This window comes from Canis aureus, chromosome 5 (assembly GCF_053574225.1).
Source record: "Canis aureus isolate CA01 chromosome 5, VMU_Caureus_v.1.0, whole genome shotgun sequence".
NCBI lineage: Eukaryota > Metazoa > Chordata > Mammalia > Carnivora > Canidae > Canis > Canis aureus.
Genome location: NC_135615.1, coordinates 83,044,655 through 83,065,273, shown reverse-complemented (window position 1 = coordinate 83,065,273; position 20,619 = coordinate 83,044,655). Strand labels below are relative to the sequence as shown.

General features: G+C 49.4%; 1 protein-coding gene across 7 annotated transcripts in view; it reads left to right on the top strand.

Annotated features, from left to right (window-relative positions):
* FHAD1 (forkhead associated phosphopeptide binding domain 1) overlaps positions 1 to 20,619 on the top strand; it is a 121,892-nt gene that overhangs the window by 7,150 nt on the left and 94,123 nt on the right. For all 7 annotated transcript variants that reach the window (XM_077899537.1, XM_077899539.1, XM_077899536.1 and 4 more), the window contains exon 3: positions 14,173 to 14,379. In XM_077899537.1, coding sequence (XP_077755663.1) covers positions 14,173 to 14,379 — 207 coding nt within the window. The remainder of the gene's footprint in view (positions 1 to 14,172; positions 14,380 to 20,619) is intronic.

Below are 20,619 nucleotides of genomic sequence, written 5' to 3'. Positions count from 1 at the left end.
TATGTCTCTGCCTCTCTTTCTGTGTCTCTCATGAATGGATAGGTGGGATTTTTTTTTTAAAGCCCCTAACATATGACTCTAAGTAAATGACACCATGATCATTAATATGGCCTCATAAACTGGAGATTGAGAAGAAGCCTTAAGATGCACAGGATTAAGATAAGGACCACTGATATTAACAAGTTGTACAGAAAAGGGGACTAATGAGGATAATTTTTATGTAGACAGAAATCGAGTTGCATGCACTGTATAAAAATAATTGACTACCTCCTGCTCCTCAGACTTAGTTTAAGGAGTAAGTCACCACCAGCAGCCATAGTCACATTGATTTATGAAGCAATCAGCTGCATTTCCAGAAGCACAAGCCCATATTGGCTCCCTAGAGAACAGATGACACATGAATTGCCAAATGTTTTGTGAACAGATTTTTGATGGGAGCTTCTATCTTCTCTTTGACAAATCCTCTTCCCCAAGCCTAAATGGATTTGGGAGAGAAAATGTGCTCTAAACAGAGTTGTGGGGGCACAGGTCCATTTTGAAGAATTGAAACCTGCAGGCACATCAACAATTCCTCATTTTATAAAACAAGACAGGGTGAAAATTGCTTCTCTGCTGACTTTCTAGGGCCTTTCTGATGGGAAGAATCACCCTTGATTAGCTGTGGGCCACCCTGAGGAATAATTCAACAGTCAATGTATAGTTTATGTTATTTGTACCATCACAGGTCATTTCATTAAGTAAAGTTCAGAAATACATATTAATAAAAAGTCGTCTTCAAAATTACCCAGAGGTTACATCTAGCAAGTAAAAAGGATTGTTTTATTTACCTGAGTAAATCCTAAACAATGGGCAGTCTCATACGTCTAGAGATTTACACTCACTGGCAAGGCTGACATATTATTCTGGTTGTCGATGTCACCATATTCTGACACCATTTACTTTTTTCCAATAATGGAAGGTAATTACATGTTTATTGTTTTTTTAAAAACATGGGAGAAAGCAAAGTATAAGGAAGAAAATACAAGTCATTTGTAATCATTTGGCTCAGGGAAAAAATCAATATTCATATTTGCAGGGTTTTGCCCTGCAGGCCTCTTTCTATATCCTGTCAGGAGTTTGGTTCTCTAGCGGCAAAGGAAGCCTGTTTCAGCCAGGCTAGCTTTTACTGTTGTTATCAGTCATTCCTTCCACAAATATTTACCTGGAGCCTCAGCGCCGAGGCAAGCCTGGGGATAAAGCGGTCAGAAAGCTGCTAGGAGAGAGACATGTAAGTCAAAGGATCCCACAAAGACATGTACGGTTCTGTTCATGTAAAGAAAAGGAATATGGAGGATACGGGAGATTTAACTAGACAAGGGGAAAGGGGAATGGCATGTGCAAAGGCCCTGGGGTGGAAGAGCATATTATGAGCCCAAGGTACTGAAAGAAAACTGGTGTGTCCAGAAGTGAGAGTGGAAGGGAGAGAGCTTAAGAGAGGAGTCAGCCTTCCTTCAGCCACCGGATCTGAACAGCATGGGGGAAAAACCTGAGGAATTTTAAGCAAAGGCAGAGACCTGCATTTTGAAACAACCATCCCGGCTGCCACGTGCAGACTCGCAATCAGAATCTCCCCTCTGCCACTTCACCCAGCTCGAAAGCCTCGCCCTCGTTCATTTAAGTCACAAACCTTGTGGATTTTTAATGTGTGTGACTGGATGTGGCTTCTGAACTGTAATTCTTAGAGTTAGATGTGGCCGTTACGTAAACCCGACCGAGAAGGGGGCTCAGTCCTTCCAGAATGAAGACATACGGCAAGCTGGTGGCTGTAGAATTTTCCATATGTGTCAGAGTACTTCTTAGAGCAGGACCCCTGGACATTCTGACCCAGTGGGTTCAGAGCAAGGCCTGGGAATCTTCATGCTCTGTATGCTTCCCGGGCTCAGGTGGGGACTGGGGTCCTGTGGAGATGGTTCCAGGACCACGCTTTGAGGACCCTCCCTCTCTCTTCTTGACCACCTGTTTTTCTTCCTTCCTGATGTCATGGGAGCCCCTGTTTGGGGGGCGAGGGGTGCATACTATTTCAATATACTCTGTTTTGAGGGAAAGAGAAGCAAGGGTTCATAGTGGAGAGCTGACCCACCCTAGCCCCTCCTCGAGGACACACGGGGCCGCATTTGAGAGGTTTCCACATCCCTCCAAGACCAAGCCACAGGACAGCCCACGTCAGCACAGCACTGTGGCTGGGAGTGGAGAGATGGAGTAGAAGGACCGAGGACAAAGATGACAGGGGGTGAGATGCCTACAGCTGTGCACCTGGCCTGGGTGCACGGCACCTACCAGTGGCTCCTTTCTGGCTGGAACGGTCCAGCATGTGGCAGCCCCTTCTCAGGTGGGACCTGAGGGTCGTGGAGCAAGACGGATCTAACACACACGCCAGCACCCAGACAGCCAGATGACTCCTGTCCCTCGCCAGGCCCCTGCCAGTTCTGGGCTGCCTCCTAGGACAGAACCATCAGGGCCTCCTCCATCGTAGTCCTGTTTATTTTATTTTTTATTTATTTATTTATGATAGTCACAGAGAGAGAGAGAGAGGCAGAGACATAGGCAGAGGGAGAAGCAGGCTCCATGCACCGGGAGCCCAATGTGGGACTCAATCCCGGGTCTCCAGGATCGCACCCTGGGCCAAAGGCAGGCGCTAAACCCCTGCGCCACCCAGGGATCCCCTGTAGTCCTGTTTAATCATTACAAAACAAGGCTGCTGTGACTGTCCTGTTATGTAATCACTTCCCAGACGTGTCAAAGGGCACATACACCTGTACCTCTGATGGGCATCTCCAAACCGCCCGCCAGAGGTTAACACGTGTGGCGTCCCGCCAGCACTGGACAACCCGGCCCCAGGGCATGCTGTCCACCCCCTGGATCTTTGCTGAAACCCAGTGCCCGCGTCATTTTGATTTGTGTTTCTCTTAGGAGCGAACCCTGCATTTTGAGACATGAGGTGACAGGTGGACCTGGCCTGGAGAAGGATTCCTCCCTCTGCTTGGTGACTGTGGGAAAATCCACAAAGACACACAGGCTGGGATCATGGGTGTACAAATATCCCTTCAAGCCCTTGCTTTCCGTTCTTTAGGATGTATACCCCAAAGTGGGCTTGCTGGCCCATATGACAACTTCACCCTTAATTTTTCAAGGAACCTCCCTACCACTTTTTCACACCAGCTGCGCCATTGTACGTTCCCACAACAGGATGCGAGGGTTCCGCTTTCTCCACATCCCCACCAACGTTGGTTTGTCCTCGGTTTTTTGATAGTGGCCATTCTCATGGATGTGAGGTGAAAGACCATAATCTTTTCAAAAGCACAAATAATACAAAGGGCTAGAGCGTGCATTTCTAGACTACTTAACGCACCTCAGGTGCTTTCATGTATATTCTATGTATTATATGTGAGTTTACAAAATTACATCCTCCAAAAAGAAAAAAAAAAAACCCTAGGGAGGTAGGAACTGCTATTATCATTATTATCCTCATTTAAAGATGTGGAGGGGATCCCTGGGGGGCTCAGTGGTTGAGGCCCGCTTTCAGCTCAGGGTGTGATCCTGAAGACCCAGAATCAAGTCCCATGTCGGGCTCCCTGCATGGAGCCTGCTTCTCCCTCTGCCTGTGTCTCTGCCTCTCTGTGTGTGTGTCTCTCATGAATAAATAAAATCTTAAAAAAAAAATAAAGACGTGGAAGGCTAAATAGGTTTCCCCAAACCACACAGCCATCGGGAGACGTGGGGCTGAGTTTGATTCAGGACTAGCTCAACGCTTCTCTAGAGCAAGTTTTAGTCCTGGGTGCAAATTTAGCTTTGGGAGCACCTAAAATCTAAATGTCTGAAATTCCTTGTGAGTTCACTGGAATGTTACAGTAGTTCGCGGAGCTAGGGAAATTCCACAGCGTGAAATCCAGACTAAGGATCATGCATGAAACACAGAAAGAATGTTCTTGGGATCCCGGTTCCCGTTCCTGCAGCCAGCTGGGGCAGCGCCATCTAGTGGGGGAATCTGTGTGGGGAGGGAGTGTAGGCCCCGGGAGAGGAGGGCCCAGCAGAAATCCCCCCTGGGGGCCAGGGAGTGAGCCTCAGAGAAGACCAAACTTGAGCCTCTCTAAAAGAGCAGCCTGTGGATTTTCCAGGCAGAGCAAGCAGGAAAGGACACCCCGGGTGTTGAAACAGCATGTGCAAAGGTCCGGAGATGCTTGGTGAATCATTTGGCCCCAAGGAGAAAAGGACAAAGTGGCACGTTGGTGGCAACATGTAAAACTGAAGCCAGGCGGGGGGATCCTTGGGTGGCTTGGCGGTTTGGCGCCTGCGTTTGGCCCAGGGCATGATCCTGGAGTCCTGGGATCGAGTCCCACGTCGAGAAGGGCGGGTGCAGCGGCCCCGGAACAGGGCAGTTAAGTGCATAACCTTGGCACCAGGTGGCTGGTTCAGAGCCTGGCTCCGCCCTCGTGGGCTGGAGGGTCCCAGGCAGCAGATCTCCAGTGTGGTCTTTGTAATACGTGTCGCGGGGACGGTTGCAGGGACCACGCGTGAGGCCTAATTGCCGTGAAGTGCTCAGATCAGTGCCTGGTGCCGTCAGTCCCGCAGTCAGTGTCGCTCCTGGGTCTGTGTTTTACTTACAACAACACGAGGGGCTTATGTCACGGTTCTGGAGTCAGGGCGGACTCAGCTGCTTTCCCTGCTCCAGGTCACACGAGGCCAAAGTCAAGGTGCCTGGGCTCCTACACAGAGTCTCCAAGGAGAAGCCACCTCTGGGTCAGTTCAGGCGCTTGGTGGAACTTAGCCCATGTGGTTATGGACAGGGGTCGCCTTGCCGGGCTGGCTGTCAGCGGCGGTGGCCCTCAGCCCACGGAGGCCGCCCACATTCGAGCCTAGTGGCCCCTTGTATCTTCAAAGCCAGCAGCATTGGGTCAAGGCCTTTTCACGTTTCAGACCTCTCTGACCCCCTGTCCTGGCTCATCTGTCCAACTCTAGCCAGAGAAGGTTCTCTGCTTTATGGGCTCATGGCAATAGATTAGTCCCACCTGGACAGTCCAGGATAATCTCCCTCTTTTTAGGTCTCGGATTAGTAACCTTTACATCTGCTCCGGCCCTTACGCCATGTAACGGAGCACACTCACAGGATCCAGGTTTAGGGCATAGATCTCTTTTGGGGACCATGCTACCCACTGTAGTTAATCCTACCTCTTGCCTGCTCTGTTGCCACGGAGAGGGTGTGGCCTTATGGGGCTCCTTTGAGAGCTTTTTGGAGGATCCCATAAGGGCAACAACGTCAGGAGCTGTGGAGAGAGGTGACGGGAGAGTGGGGAGGATCATATGGGACCGGGGGAGGAGGGTGCAGAATGAGGTGAGTGCATCCGCATCCGGGCCAGGTGGGCAGTGGGAGGCCTAGAGATGAACTGGGGGGTGGAAATAGGGGAGAATCGGGGCTGGTGCAGTGGCCCTGCCTGTGGCCAAGCAAGAAGGAAAGGGAGCTGGCCCTGGCATCCTCGGGGGCCGTAGAACGTGGGGGCAGGCAAGGGAAGACATAGGGAGCCCGAGAGCTGTGACCAGGCTGGGGAGTCAATCAACAGCACACACGGAACATACTGAGGGTCAGCTGGTGTCAGGCACTGTTCTAGCCATTTCCGCCAATCTTCACTCATTTAATCCTTACGATCAACAGCCAGATGAGGCAGGCGCTGTCATTTCCCCCATTTCACCGATGAGGAAGTTGAGGTCACAAGGGTGAGTTAGGGGCTGGGAACTCTGCTCAGGCAGTCTGGTTTTAGGAACCAACCTCTTCTCGAGGCCTTGCTCTTCCCCAGGGCTCTCCCAGGGAGACCAAGGTAGCTGAGTGTTGCTGGCAGAGGGACGCAGAGACGCTTCCCCTTCCCCTCTCCCCCCAGACTCGCCCTCTTACCAGAGCCCAGCTGTTTCTTCATATCCTTATTCTTTTGAAAACCCCAGTTTTCAAAAAAAAAAAAAAAGAAAGAAAGAAAGAAAACCCCAGTTTTCATGATGTCTGTGCTACATCTTTCTTGCAATAAGGGGCAGGGGCTGGGGGACAGGATCGCCACGAACCAAAAGGTGGAAAGAAATAGATTCTCTCTCTCTCTCTCTCTCTCTCTCTCACACACACACACACACACACACACACACACATCATTTAATTTTTAAAATGTTAACCTGCTACTTTGAAAATTCCTCCAAACAGGGGCACCCGGGTGGCTCCGTCGATTAAGCCTCTGCCTTGGGCTCGGGTCATGATCTCAGGGTCCTGGGATCAAGTCCTGCATCGGGGCCCCTGCTCAGTGGACAACCTGCTTCTCCCTCTCCCTCTGCAGCTCCCCCTGCTTATGCTCTCTCTCTCTCTCTCAAATGAATGAATGAATGAAAGAATGATGGAATGAATGAAAATTCCTTCAAATGGTACCTTCTGGCAACCCTGCGAAGCACGGCCTATCAAACCCATTTTTTCATGGGAAACAACCACAGAGAAGCAAGAGACTTGCCCCAGGCTGCACAGCAGAGAAGTGGTGGAGGTGGGGCTCGGCCTCCAGGCTTTCTAACCCCAGAGCCCACCCCCTTTCTCATAATCCTGAGCATTTCAGCATTTTCGACACGTGCCTAAGTTCTAAGTGATTTTATATGTCTTATTTCATTTATATGTCACAATAACTAATAGGCTGTGGTCTGTATTCACAGAAGAGGAAACTGAGGCTCTAAGAGACTTGCTCACATGCCCATGTTCACCCAGCTTGGAAGTAGGAGAGCTGGATTTGAACCCAGGCCCCCCTCCTCCACGGCCAGTCTATTAAGCACCGTACTGTCCTGCCTCTCGGCCCCTCAACCACAAGGCCATGTGCCTCCCCCGACATCAGTGCCAGCTGCCGCAGAGAGGCTGGGGAGGCCATGGTGACAGTGGCCCTGGGCTGAGGACTCAGGTGGGAAGGAACACTCTCCAGGCAGTTGGACAACAGAGGAAAGGGAGGGGAGGCATTCTGAGGATGGGGTGATGGTGAGCACGTTCATGGGTGGGGACATGATACTGGGGGTCACCATGAGACTGAAGACACAGAGAGGAGACCTTCTGGGAGTCGAGGCCAGACCAAGTGGGGTAATGACAAGACCACCCTGAGCCCCTTGGCGGCCAAGAGAAGGGGCCTTGAGAGCTACGTCTGAGAGCTCCTGCCTGCTGGAACCCCAGGTCCTGGCAGGGAGCAGAGGGCCCGTCAGAGTGTGTGTGGAGTGACAGAGGCAGGTCTTGTAAAGCGACTGCTACAGGGGGTGGCCAGGCTTAAACCCCCCAGGATCATATGGTGCCCAGAGCCGCTAAGAGTGAGGGGCTGTCCTCACCCCCTAGACCTGAGGGGTGAGGGGGTTACATCTTCTGGAACCCCCGACAGGAGCTGTGGCTTTTGGTGATGGAGGGTTGCACCCAGGCCATGGTGACCCCACAGAGAGGGAGCAGGGGAATAAACACCCCAACCTCTCTCTTCCCTGCTCAGATGTCTGATCCCCTGTTGGCCAACCCCAACCAGAAACTGGAGGCAAGGAGCGCAACAGCCCGTTGATCAGCCTCATGGGCTGGCCTGCTGGGGCAGAGGGCAAGGGGGTCAGGGGGCAAGTGGAGGACATCTGGCAGGGGACGGGCCCCTAAATACTTTTAAAAGGTGTTTTGAAAATGCATGGGCCGGGGGCACCTGGGCGTCTCATTCGGTTGAGCATCTTACTCTTGAAGTCAATTCAGGTCATGATCTTAGGATCCTGAGATCAAGCCCCCGGTCAGGCTCCATGCTAGGCATGGATGGAGTCTGCTTGAGATTCTCTCCCTCTCCCTCTACCCCTCACCACCCCCCAGCACACATGCATACACACATGCTCTCTCTCTTTAATAAATAGGTAAATAAATAAATAGTAAAATAAGATGCGTGTTCCATAGTCAATTCCACTCCACTCCTCTCTCACTATTAAATCACTGTCTAGTCTGAAAAGCATAAGGGCAAGTCAAGGGTGCAAATATTGGTCCTGACGGTGCCATGTGCCAGCATCTCAATGTTGGCTGAGGCACTTTATCTTAGTCATGTTTTTAAAAATATTTTTATTTATTTATTTATGTGAGCAAATGAGAGAGAGCATATGCTAGTAGGGGGAAGGAGAGGGACAAGCAGACTCTGTGCTGAGTGCAGAGCCTAACGCAGGGCTTGATCCCATGACCCTGACATCAAGACCTGAGCCAAAACCAAGAGTTGGACACTCACCCAACTGAACCACCAACCAACTGAACCCCCATCGTAGCCATTTTTAATATTGTGGTAAAATACACATAACATTTACCATCTGGATCGTTTTTAAGTGTACAGATGAGCGGTGTTAAATGTGTTCACATTGTTGTGTGACCAACCAGAACCTTTTCATCTTGCAAAACTGAAACTCTGTACCCATTAAACCATCAAACTATTCCCAATTTCCCCTCCCCCCAGTCCCTGGCAGCCGCCGTCGTACTTTCTGCTTCTGGGAGCTTGACAGCTCTCGGTACGTCATAGTCGTAGAATCAGGCAGTAGTTGCCTATTGGTGACCGGCTTATGTCACTCAGCGTAAGGTCTTCAAGGTTCGTCCCATGTCGCGTGCATCAGAATTCTCTTCCCTTTTAAGGCTGAATAACAGTCCATCGTATGTACTTGGCACGTTTTGCTGACCCACTCATCTGTCAGAGGACACTGGGTTGTTTCCACCCTTAGAGCTACTGCAAGTAATGCTATGAACATGGGTGTACAACTATCTCTTCAAGCCCGTACCTTCGGTTCCTTTGGATGTATACCCAAGAGTGGGCTTGCTGGATCATATGATAATTTTATTCTTAATTCTTTTTTTTTTTTTTTTTTTGAGAAACTGCCATACTATCTTTCACGTTGAGCTGCACCTTTTGACATTCCCGCTAGCGAATAGTGGGATAGCTCAGCAGGACAGAGCTCACACGTTCAGCCCATCTTAGCAGCAGGGCTTCTGTCCCAACAGTAGCTTTTGGCAATTTTCCAAGGAAGCAGAGGGTCTCGTGTTATAGGGCAGTGCCGGGAAGCACTCTCTTGGCCTAACATGTGGCAGGGCCTCACCCCATGTTATAGAGTCATTCAAAACTTCCTATTTATTTTGGTTTCTTAATAATGGCCTGACAGCTACTGAGGAACTGAAAGTAATGAAGCCTGGGAAAAGAAAAACAAAATATAACGCATAGAATTTCTCTCTTTGATGGATTATCAAGGGCTCATGGAAGACAGAGATCAATGGGAATAATGATAACCACGATGTGCGTGGCATTTGCCAAAGAACTAATGTGCTGTAACGTTGAAACAAATGCTTTCCTTTTTAGAACGGATGGAGGTTTATAGGAAATTGAGCAGATAGTACTTAGAGTTCCCATCTATCCACCCGCCCCATACACACACCGAGCTTCCCCTATTATTCACATCTTGCTTTATTTAACATGGGACGTTTGTTACCACTGATGAGCCAGTGTTGATATATTATTATTATTAACCAGAGTCCGTAGATTACATTAGGGCTCACTCCGTGCATTCATTGGGTTTTGGCAAATGTATAGTAAGCCCCATTACAGGGTCATACAGAACAGTTCCACTGCCTCAGAATGCCTGTACTGCATCTATTCATCCTGTCCCACGTCCACTGGAGACCCCAAAAACTCTTTTTACTCTTCTTATAGTTTTACCTTTTACAGAATTTTATACAGTTGAAATCATACACTAGGTAGCCTTTCCAGACTGGCGTCTCTCACTAAGCAATGTGCATTTACATGGTTCCTCCGTGTCTTTTTGTGGCTTGATAGCTCATTTCTTTTATCAGACTATTATTTTATTGTATGAATATACCACAATTTGCCTATCCATTTACCTTTTAAAGGACATCTTGGTTGCTTCCAGTTTGAGGTAATTATGAGTAGTAATACAATAAACATGTATCCAAAATAAATGAGTCTTAAAACCCAACAATAAAAAAACAGACAACCTTGCCTTTGAAAATAGGCAAAAGATAGGACTTGACACCTCACCAGAGAAGATATACACATGGCAAATAAGCCTATGAGAAGATGCTAAACATCATATATCATTAAGGAACTACAAATAAACATGGGCTATCTTGTCGTTTATTTAGATCTTTGATTTCTTTCATCAAGATTTTATAGTTTTCTTCATCTAGACCTTTATATATTTTGTTAGATTTATACCTAAGTCTGTCTGTCTGGTCTTTCTTTTATTTTTTCTTTTCTTTCTTTCTTTTTTTTTTTTTTTGGTGCTCTTGTATTTTTAATTTCTTTTTTTTAAGATTTTATTTATTTATTCATGAGAGACAGAGAGAGAGAGGCAGAGACACAGGCAGAGGAGAAGCAGGCTCCATGCAAGGATCCCGATGTGGGACTCGATCCCGGGTCTCCAGGATCACGCCCTGGGCTGAAGGCAGTGCTAAACCGCTGAGCCACCTGGGCTGCCCCCCTGTTTCTGATCTTAATGGGAAAGTTTCTAGTTCCTCACCATCAAATGTGATGTTAGCTTTAGGGTTTCTGTAAATGTTCTTTATCAGGTTGAGGAAGTTCCCCTCTATTTCTACTTTGCCAGAAGTTTTGTGTTCTTTTTCTAGTGATATATGCATTTTGGATTTTCTCAAATACTCTTTCTTCATCTAGTGATAGGATCATGTGACATTTCTTCTCTAGCATGTTGAGGTGATAGGTTACATTAATTGATTTTTAAGTGTTGACCCAGCTGTGCATACCTGCATGCTTGCTTGTGGTGCACAATTCGTTGCATACATTTGTTGGATTCGATTTGCTAATATTTTGTCAAGGATTTTGTATCTGTATCTATGAGAGATGTTGGCCTGAAGTTCTCCCTTCTTCTAATGTCTTTATCTGGTTTTGGTATTAAAGTAATGTTGTCATCACAGAATGAGTTAGGAAATGATCCTTCTTCTATTTCCTGGAAGAGGTTGTAGAAAGCTGGTATCATTTTTTCCTTAAGCATTTGTTGGAATTCACCAATGAACCCATCTGGGCCTAGTGCTTCTGTTTTATAAGATTATTATTTAGAAGATTATTATATTGATTCACATGCTTTATTATATATGGGCCTATTCAGATCACTTATTTCTCCTTGAATGAGTTTTGGTACCTTGTGTCTTTCAAGGAGTTGGTCACTTTCATCTAAGTTATCACACTTGTGGACATAGGATTATTTATAATGTTCCTTTATTATCCTTTTAATGTTTATAGTATCAGTAGCAATGATCTCTCTTTCATTTCTAATTTTAGTAATTTGTATCCTGTCTCTTTTTTTCCTGGTTAGCCTACTAGAGGCTTGCCAATTTTATTGATCTTTTCAAAGAATCAACTTTTGATTTCAGTGATTTTTCTCTATTATTTTCTTGTCTTTTTATTTCACTCATTTGTGTTCTAATTTTTATTGTTTTTTTTTCCTTCTATTTGTGTTAGGCTTATATTGCTCTTCATTCTCTATTTTCCTAAGGTGGAAGCTTAGGTTATTGATGTTAAGTCTTTCTTTCTTTTTTTTTTTTAAGTCTTTCTTCTTTCCTAATATATGCATTCTATGGTATAAATTTCCTTCTCAGCACTGCTTTCCTCATCCCACAGACTCTGACAAGTTGTACTTTCATTTGCATTTACTTTCATTTAGATAATTTTTTTTCTTTTTCTTGTGACTTCTTCCTTAGACGACATGCTGTTTAGAAGTATGTTATTTAATCTCCAAATACTTTGCAATTTTCAGCTATCTTTTTACTATTGATTTCTAGTTTGATCCCATTGTAAGCTGAGGGCATGCTTTGTAAGATTTCTGTTCTTTTAAATCTGTTATGCTTTGTGGCTCAAAATGTGGTCTGTCGTGGTGAATGTTCCATGTGAGCTTGAACAACGTGCATTTTGTTGTTATTTGGTGAAGCGATCTATATGCATCAATTAGATCCAGTTGCTTGATGGTATTGTTCAGTTCAGCTTTACCCAACTAATTTTCTGCCTGCAGAATTGGTCCATTACACAAGGAGACTCTAACTGTCATAATGGATTTGTCTGTTTCTACTCAAACTTCTATCGCTCTCTGCCTCACTTATTCTGATGCTCTATCTTGAAGCACATACAATTAAGGACTGTTATGTTTTCTTGGAGAAGTGGCCCCTTTATCATCACATAATGCCTCCCTTTATCCCTGGTAACACTCCTAGCTCTCAAGTCTGTTCCATCTGAAATTAATATAGTTCCTCCTGCTTGCTTTTTGCCTTTCCATATTTTGAGTGCCCACGTGTATGATAAAAATTTTCAAGGTGGGTAAGAATACAGACATTTGAATCAAGCAAATCTGAGTACATGCCAGGTTAGTGAAGGCTAGTCAAGCTAGGTGACTTTGGGCAAATTTAATCATTCTGTGCCTCAGTTTCCTTATCTACAGAATGGAGAACTAGCCCTTTGGGTTATTGGGTAGATGAAATGGGATAATTCGGTAGAACACTTAGCAAATTTCCTGGTATATAATGTACAGTATAATATAAGCTATATAATATAAGCTGTTATTATATTATTGATACAAACTATTGGTTATCATTGTATTATGGGACTTTACACTTTTCTAAGTGCAACTATGTTTGCATGAACGTCAGATGAGGTAGACTGAGAAGACAAATTTAAAAACTAACTGCAAAGTCTCGGACTGGAGTGGATGTCTAATAACAGCATCCTGGAAAGAAAGACTTCACATGTGCCCTGCTGCCATAGTCCAGAGCCCCGCAGCCGAGCAACGTGGTATTTCCTCCTGGATGCTGAACTTTGCTCACCCTCTGACCAAAGTGAAATCACGGAATGACTCCGCCACCCTACCCCACCCCCACTGGCAACTCACAGACACACTGTCCGGGTCCCTTTCTTTATGGAAATGTAGTCACACCTGGCCTCCTATTAAAAAGCAAGTCATCTCCAATTAGCTAAATTCTGAGAAATAACCAATCTCTATGGGGCTATCTTCATTGTACATCAAGGTTTTGTAAAGGTAGTCATAGAACTGTGTTATGTGGTGTGATCTCAATTTTGTTTGAACTTTTTATAAAGACTTTAAGCATAGACAGAAAACCAGAAAGAAGGGAACCACAGTGTTATCAGTGCTCGCTCCTAGGGTGGTGGGGGCCGAAGTGATTTTAATGTTTTTTTTTTTTTTTTTTTGGTGTTTTTCCCCAGTTCTCATTCTCTGTAACTTTTTTTAAATGTTATTTTAAAAAAAAAAAAAAAAAAAATGTTATTTTTATGTTTTTATTTTTTATTTTTAAAATGAATCAAACAAAAAAATTAAAGAATGGCGATCATTAGAAACCCTTCCCCCCTTAACTATATGTACTTATTCCACGGACACAGGATTTTCCTTGCAGGAAAGTGGATAGTTGTCACTTGCCAACTGGCCTTCCTGGTTTGTGTTTGGGGACATTCTTGCTTTCTGTCCTGCCATCTGGACCACCAAAAGCATAGCTCCATGGGTCAGAAAAATAAAAAGTGGCTGACTCCCCTAAAGGAGCCAGACATGTGCTCCTCCAGACTCCCCCAAGCTCCTTTGCCTCTGTGCTACGTGGTCCCCCTCCCCACAACCTGGGCACTTGCTCTGGGGCTGGAGTCAGAGAGCACATACCCCAGCCCCACTATGCCATGTAGCCTTAGCCAGGTCACTTAACTTCTCTGACCCTGAGCGTCATCTTTTTTCTTAGGAGAGAGAAGAAGGGTGGAGGGGAGGGGCAGAAGGAGAGAGAGAGAGTCTTAAGCAGGCTCCACACCCAGCCCAGAGTCCGAGCATCATCATTTTTATTTTTTTTTAAGATTTTATTAATTTATTCATGAGAGACACACAAAGAAAGAGGCAGAGGGAGAAGCAGGCTCCATGCAGGAGCCCAGTGTGGGACTCAATCCGGGGACTCCAGGATCATGCCCTGAGCCAAAGCAGGCACCCAACCACTGAGCCACCCAGGTGTCCCCAAGCATCATCATTTTTAAATGAGGGCTGTGGTGACCAGCTGGCCAGGCGAGGCATTTAGCACCTTCTGGTACCCAGTGCTCACTAGTAGACGTTAGGAGCCCTGGTTACAGCGGTCTTCCTTCTGTATTTCAGTCTCCTGACATCGACAACCATCATGCTCTTATCGAATACAATGAGGCCGAGGACAGCTTTGTTCTCCAGGACTTCAATTCCCGAAACGGCACCTTCGTCAACGAGTGCCACATTCAGAATGTGGCCGTGAAGCTGCTACCCGGAGACATCCTGAGATTTGGGTCTACAGGGCTGACCTATGAACTGGTCATCGAAAACCCACCCTCGGTGAGTCCAGGCCCTTGCAGGGTAGGGGGCCAGAGGTTCCGTGTCGTGTCGCCTTCCGTGCACCCGAAGGGTGGTGCTTGTCCACAGCGTGCCACTCGGATTTCAGGCTCCGCACACAAGTGACATGGACTCACTGGACCTTGCAAGGTTCACACCAAAAGTGGATCCTGGTAGGATGGTGTGGGGGGTGGGGGTGGGGTCCTTGCGCCCTCTTCTGGGAACTTCCTGGAACGACATGTAAGAGTTGCGCAGAGGCCGACCAGAACCACAGCATTCTCCTAAAACTGCCAACGTGGTTCGGGGAGGAGGAAAGCAGGTGTGTACTTTTGAAAACTCAGAGACGGATGCTTCATCTTAGGCCGATGAGCACTCTGCAGCTCCCTTGCTGTGTGACCTCAGCCAGGGCTCTTTATGTTTTGGGTGCCAGGCTCCCCAGGGCTGCGTGACATGGAGAGAATATCCACCTGCAAAGCGTGAAAGTCAGTGTCTGCCCCGAGCAGACACTCAGCACGTGGCAGCTGTTGTTATGCCCCGATCAGAAATGTCCTTGGATCCTGACCTGAAATATGGCCCCAGTTAGAGCAAAATGTAATACAAAGCTTCCCCATTAAAGCTCAGTGACGAAGGAACATACTGTTCCCCAGAGAGGCAGGATGGGGGCCGGGGCGGGGGGCCGTTAGCCACACAGGTTTTGGTCAGAATCCTAGCTCTACCATTTGAGTGCTTGTGTGTGCCCCTGAGTAAGCCCCTGGACCCCAAGAACCTGAGCAAGCCCCCAGCGCCCCAGAACCTGAGCAAGCCCCCAGGACCCCCAGAACCTGAGCACACCCTGGGCTCCCCAGAACCTGAGCAAGCCCCCGGGCCCCCCAGAACCTGAGCAAGCCCCCAGGCCGCCCCAGAACCTGAGGAAGCCCCTGGACCCCCCAGAACCTGAGCAAACCCCTGGGCCCCCCCCAGAACCTGAGCAAGCCCCCGGGCGCCCAGAACCTGAGCAAGCCCCCAGACCCCCCAGAACCTGAGCAAGACCCTGGACCCCCCAGAACCTGAGCAAGCCCCCAGACCCCCCAGAACCTGAGCAAGACCCTGGACCCCCCCGAACCTGAGCAAGCTCCTGGGCCCCCAGAACCTCCTCTACAAAGTGGGCCCAATGACAGCAGAGGCCTTGCAGGCTCACCTTCAGGTTCTGAAAGAGTCAACTCTAATTGAAGACTAGCCCGGTGCCCACTCACGGTGAGCACATGTTGGTATCCACCTTGTGGGTCCCAGTGAGTTGGCGCCCCCAAGAACGATACGTGGACTGAGGCCTCCAAGGCTTAAATTCCTTTCTGGGACAGGCTGAGCATAAATAAAATTTAGAGGATCTAGACAGACTCCTGGGGTTTCGAGCCCATGGGCAGCCGTAAATATGCACCCCGAGAAGATCAGTGATGTCCCTCCAGCTGCGTGGGCCAGGATGCCACACCCATCATGTTTGACTTCGAAGAAGTGGGTGGATTTTTCTGCTCAGCTGTCTTATCCTCCTCAGAAGATGTGTTTGTTCATGGGACGCGCCAGGGTCCTGGGGCAGCTCCTGACCCAAAGGTGTTGACCTGACCCAGAGTCCTCAGCACGGGTTCTAAAGCCTGCCCCTCCCCCCCATACATCATAACCCTGTGGGGAGCAGACCAACAGTGCAGATCCCTGGGCCTCACACAGGCCCGAGGACTCATGGCTTACGATTGCCAGATAAAACACAGGACACCCAGTTAATCTGAATTTCAGATAGGCACCAAATAATTTTTTAGTATAAGCTTATCCCAAATATTGCAAGGAATCACTTATGCTAAAAAACATTATTTGGTATTTGGCTGAAATTCAGAGTTAATTGGTTACCCTAGGTCCCATTTATATTTTTTATTTTTTAATCTCTCTATTTACGTTAAATCTGGCGACGCTACACAGCCTCTCTGGGAGTGGGGTCTGCATTGGGGATTCTGATGCACCCCCAACAGAAGGGAACCCTAAATTTAGAATCCCTTGTACAGAGCATTTACAGATTTTTTTTCCCCCAAGAACCAAAGAAAATGGAATTTCAAACTCCAAACCTGTAAATCCAAGTTGGTGAAGTTTGAGTCAATGTTTCTCAAACAAGTCTGATTATAAGAATGTTTCTGGAATGTTCAACAAAATTACAGGTTCCCAGGCCCCCACCCTGAGAACTTCTCCTTTTGTGGCTTGCCGGCAGGGGGAAGGGGGACAATGTCTGCGTTTTTTTCATAAGAAGATATTTATGGAAATGGTATTTATAGGGACACGAAAATTGAAACCTAAATATCCATCAAAAGGGGGCATTGTTTAAGAAAATATGAGTTCATTTGTATATGGAAAACTGTGCTTTAAAAAAAAAAAAAACAGATTTACGGAGGGCGCCTGGGTGGCTTAGCCCGCTAAGCGTCTGACTCTTGATCTCAGCTCAGGGCTCGTTCTCCGGGTCCCGCGTTCAAGCCTCACATTGGGCTCCAAGCTGGGCGTAGAGCCTACTTTAAAAACAAAAAAGAGGTGGTGGGGGTGGGAAGCAGCTTTACGAAGGTGTGACTGACACACAATGAACTGCACGTGTTTGAAGGATGCAATCTGATGGGCTGTGACATCCGTGGGCCGCCGGGTAACCATCGCACAGTCAAGGCCGCCAACGCGTTCACCACCCGCTCGGCTCCTCGTGAGCGTGGCATCCGTCGGCTCGCCTGCTCTCAGCGAGCTAAGAGCTCAGTTCACTTACGTAACGTAAATGAACTTCATTCACAGGAAGCCGACAGTTCAGCCCATTTTTGTACATTTGCAGAGTGAGGCGTCCGTCCCGTTCTGCTTTCAGACTATTTCCATCCATTTCTGTTACCGCCCTCCCCACCCCCCCAAACAAAACAAAACAAAACAAAACAAAACAAAAAACCTTAGGGAGGTCCTTAGGTGTCTTTTTGGTTTGTTTTCCATTTTTAATCTGAAAAACTGTGGTCAAATGCTGAAAACTTTGGCCATCTCCGCCGTTTTTAAGTATACAGCTCCGCGGCCTCGCACTCCCACGGCTCCTGCGCCGTCTCCAGAACTCCCTTCGTCTGCCCGGACTGAAACCCTGAGCCCCGTAGACAGAGACTCGCCCTTCCTTCCGCCCCCCACACTATTCGTTCTGTCTCTGTGAATCTGGCCGCTCCGGGCACCTCGTGGAAGGGGAATCTTAGAGCGTCCCTCCCTGCGTGACTGTGTCGCTTCACTCACACCGCGTAACGTCCCCCACGTGTCACAGTCCCCCCTTCGTCTGAGTAACATTCCGTCGTGTGTATACACCCCACTTTGTCGAGCCATTTTATCCATCGATGGCTCCGCCCGCCTGTTGTCAGTTGTGAACAAGGGTGTCTTGGACCTGGGGGTACAAATACAGAAGGGGGGGCACTTCATTTTTAGAGGTGCTTCTGATGTGAACTAAGTGTAATGGATGGTGATGAAGACCTCGAATCTTGACTAGAGAAGAAGGTGCTTTAAAGGGCGGGGGGGCGGGGGGAGTAGCAGGAGTCACCCACCGAGAGGAAGGACACTGTGCCCAGCAATTTGCCTGCTTTCTCTTATTTAACACTTAGAGCGGCCTGCGAGGTGGGTTCTCTCATGATCCCTGTCTTCCAGACAAGGAATCCAAAACTCAGAGAGGTTAAGTCATCTCCATCTCCCCAGCGTCACACAGCTGGCCAAGCGCCGAAGTAATCTGGATCCCCACCCGCGGGGACCTAGAGGGGACAAAGCCATCTGATCTATCTAACGCTAGCGAGCGCAGTATCACCGACTGGTCTTCAGACACAGCAAAGCACACTTGTTGTGGTCGCTTGAATATACACGAATTTTTAAAAATTCTTATTTCTCCAAGCGTGTGCGTCCCGCTTCATTTCCTAAGTGACCGCAAGCAGCTGCATAAATGATCCCCCGGCCTGTGCCCAGGGCGCTTGCAGCAGCCTGGGCCTCCCCAGGGAGCCACCTTCCCCGCCCCCCCCCCCCCTGCGCAGGACTCCCCCTCCCTCCTCCGTCCTCCCAAAAGTGCTTTCTGCTCGGGGCATTCCTAGTTTGGGAGACGTTCATGCAGGCATCCCCCGAGGCATCCTCTGCAGAGCCTGCGTGAGGGCAGCCCTGTGGCCTGGAAGGAAGGAGGGACGGAGGGAAAGAGGGAAGGAAGGCTGGACGGGAGGAAGGAAGGAAGAGGAGGTGATGAAGGGCATCTCTCGTTAAATACTTTGAGGTCCAGCTTTTCTAAGACATTTGTGGCCATCCTGATTGCTGCGTGCTCTTGCTTATGACTGGTTTTTGGGGTCCCAGGTGAGGGGCACTGTGTCCCCCCCCCAACCACCACTGAGGTAGTGTTTTCCAGAAGGATCATCAAGGTGTCAGAAGGCTTGGGCATGACCGAAGCTATTCTCTTCCTGGCTGAAGAGTTCCCAAACGAAAACACTTATTCCAGGCTTGGTGGCAACCGTAACCAATCGGAAGGCACGTGACAGCATCTTCTTGGGGGTGAGGGTGGAGAGTGGCGAGAGCTCAGGCAGCCACACGTGTTAGCAGACGTCGCGGTGGGTGGACTGTGCGTCCCGGTCAGGCCATGGGAGCGCAGTCCAGCCCGCTCTTGCGCTCGTGCAGGCTCGCACACGTGTCACCTCGCGCTTGCACCTTGGCTCCCAGACCTGCAACGTCAGGGCGCTAACACGGAGCCACCGTGGCACTCCGTGGGCAGTGCATGTAAACTGCGTGGCCCCGCGTCCGGCCCCCGTGACAGCTCACGGTAACACTCCGCTTCAGAATCAAGCACACGAGCATGTTTGCGGCCAGGACGACGCCTCGGTGGGTGCTCCTTGGGACTGCAAACCTCCCAAGACGTCCCCTGCCAGCAGATGGAGTCCTGTGCATGAAGATTACCTGCAGAATGACCTCCAAGATGAAAAAATATCCCCCCAAAAGCCCCTCTTGGTTGACGGGAGGCATTGGCACCTGCCCCCAGGTACGTCCGGGAACACACTTTGTAAATCAAAGCTCCTTCACCGAAGCGGGACCTAGGGCCTCCGTGCGGCACAGGGGTAGGGTCACCATTCACGCCAGGGTGCACGTGGACGGCGCCCACCCCCACCCCCAGCCCAGCTGTGTAAGACGTGGGTGCAGGGCCATTGGCAGTGGCCCTGGAGCAGCCGGAGACGGAGTAACAGCCTGTGCCTCAGCACCAGGCCATCGAAGTCCGACCCGGGTGTGCCCACCATGTCGCGGCTTTCGTCTGTGGCTGCCCGTGTAGCACCTTCTGGTCCCCAGACAGGGAGGTGTGGAAGCCTCGGCGCTGGCATCCTGATACGGCAGCCGGAAAGGCGAGGAGACCCACCTCACCCAAACAGGTGAATCGCGTCCTCCTCTGTTCTGAAATTTGGCAGGTCTGATGGAAATGCCCAGAAGGGAGAAAGGTAAGCCAGACACCCCAAGGGATGTGCAGAACTGTCTCATGCACAGGTTGGCAGCCCTCGGAAGCAGTTTTCCTCTTCCCCATGCGTGGTCCCAACAGCGGCCACCCAAGACTGGGCTCCGGGCTGACCTCGCCCACCTGGGCCAGCGGGGGTGGGCAGGGGGGCCCCCACGGTGGTAAACATGACCACCCCTGCCTTCGGCTGCTCGGCCCTGTCCCTCGTCCAGCCACCCTCTCCCACATGACCTGGGTACCTCCTACGACATCCCACGCGACGCAGCCCCACAGCCCTTGCGGGTCCCCGCTGTACCGGGAGGGAGTGCAGAGCCGGGGAGGAAAGCAGGCGCTTGGGGGTCCGCAGGCCCGAGTCCGCACTCCAGCCGCGACTCATGGCACCTCCCTCAGCCTTCGTTTCCAGCGTCCACCAGGCGGGTGTGTTACTCACAGGGCGCCCTGCCTCTCCCTTGAGCATCTCTGCACGAGTCGTCGGGACCACCCCATCATCGTGTGAGTGGTGCCCAGCGATTTTCCTGGGACTTCCTCTGGCGTATGTTAGGGTTACAGCCAGCGCCAGGGCCGACAGGTCGCTCTCCCAAGTCCCCCGGGCTCCAGGGGCTCTTCCTGCCAGTGGCCCGGGGCGCCGAGCTGCTGCTGCTGCTGCTGCTTCGAGGGCTCGGGCGGGGGCTTCACTGCAGGGCCGTGGAGGCAAGTCCTGCGGGTCCCAGGCCAACCTGCCGTCCCACGTGCTGTTGGGGAAGATTTTTCACGGCGGCCAAAGCGAA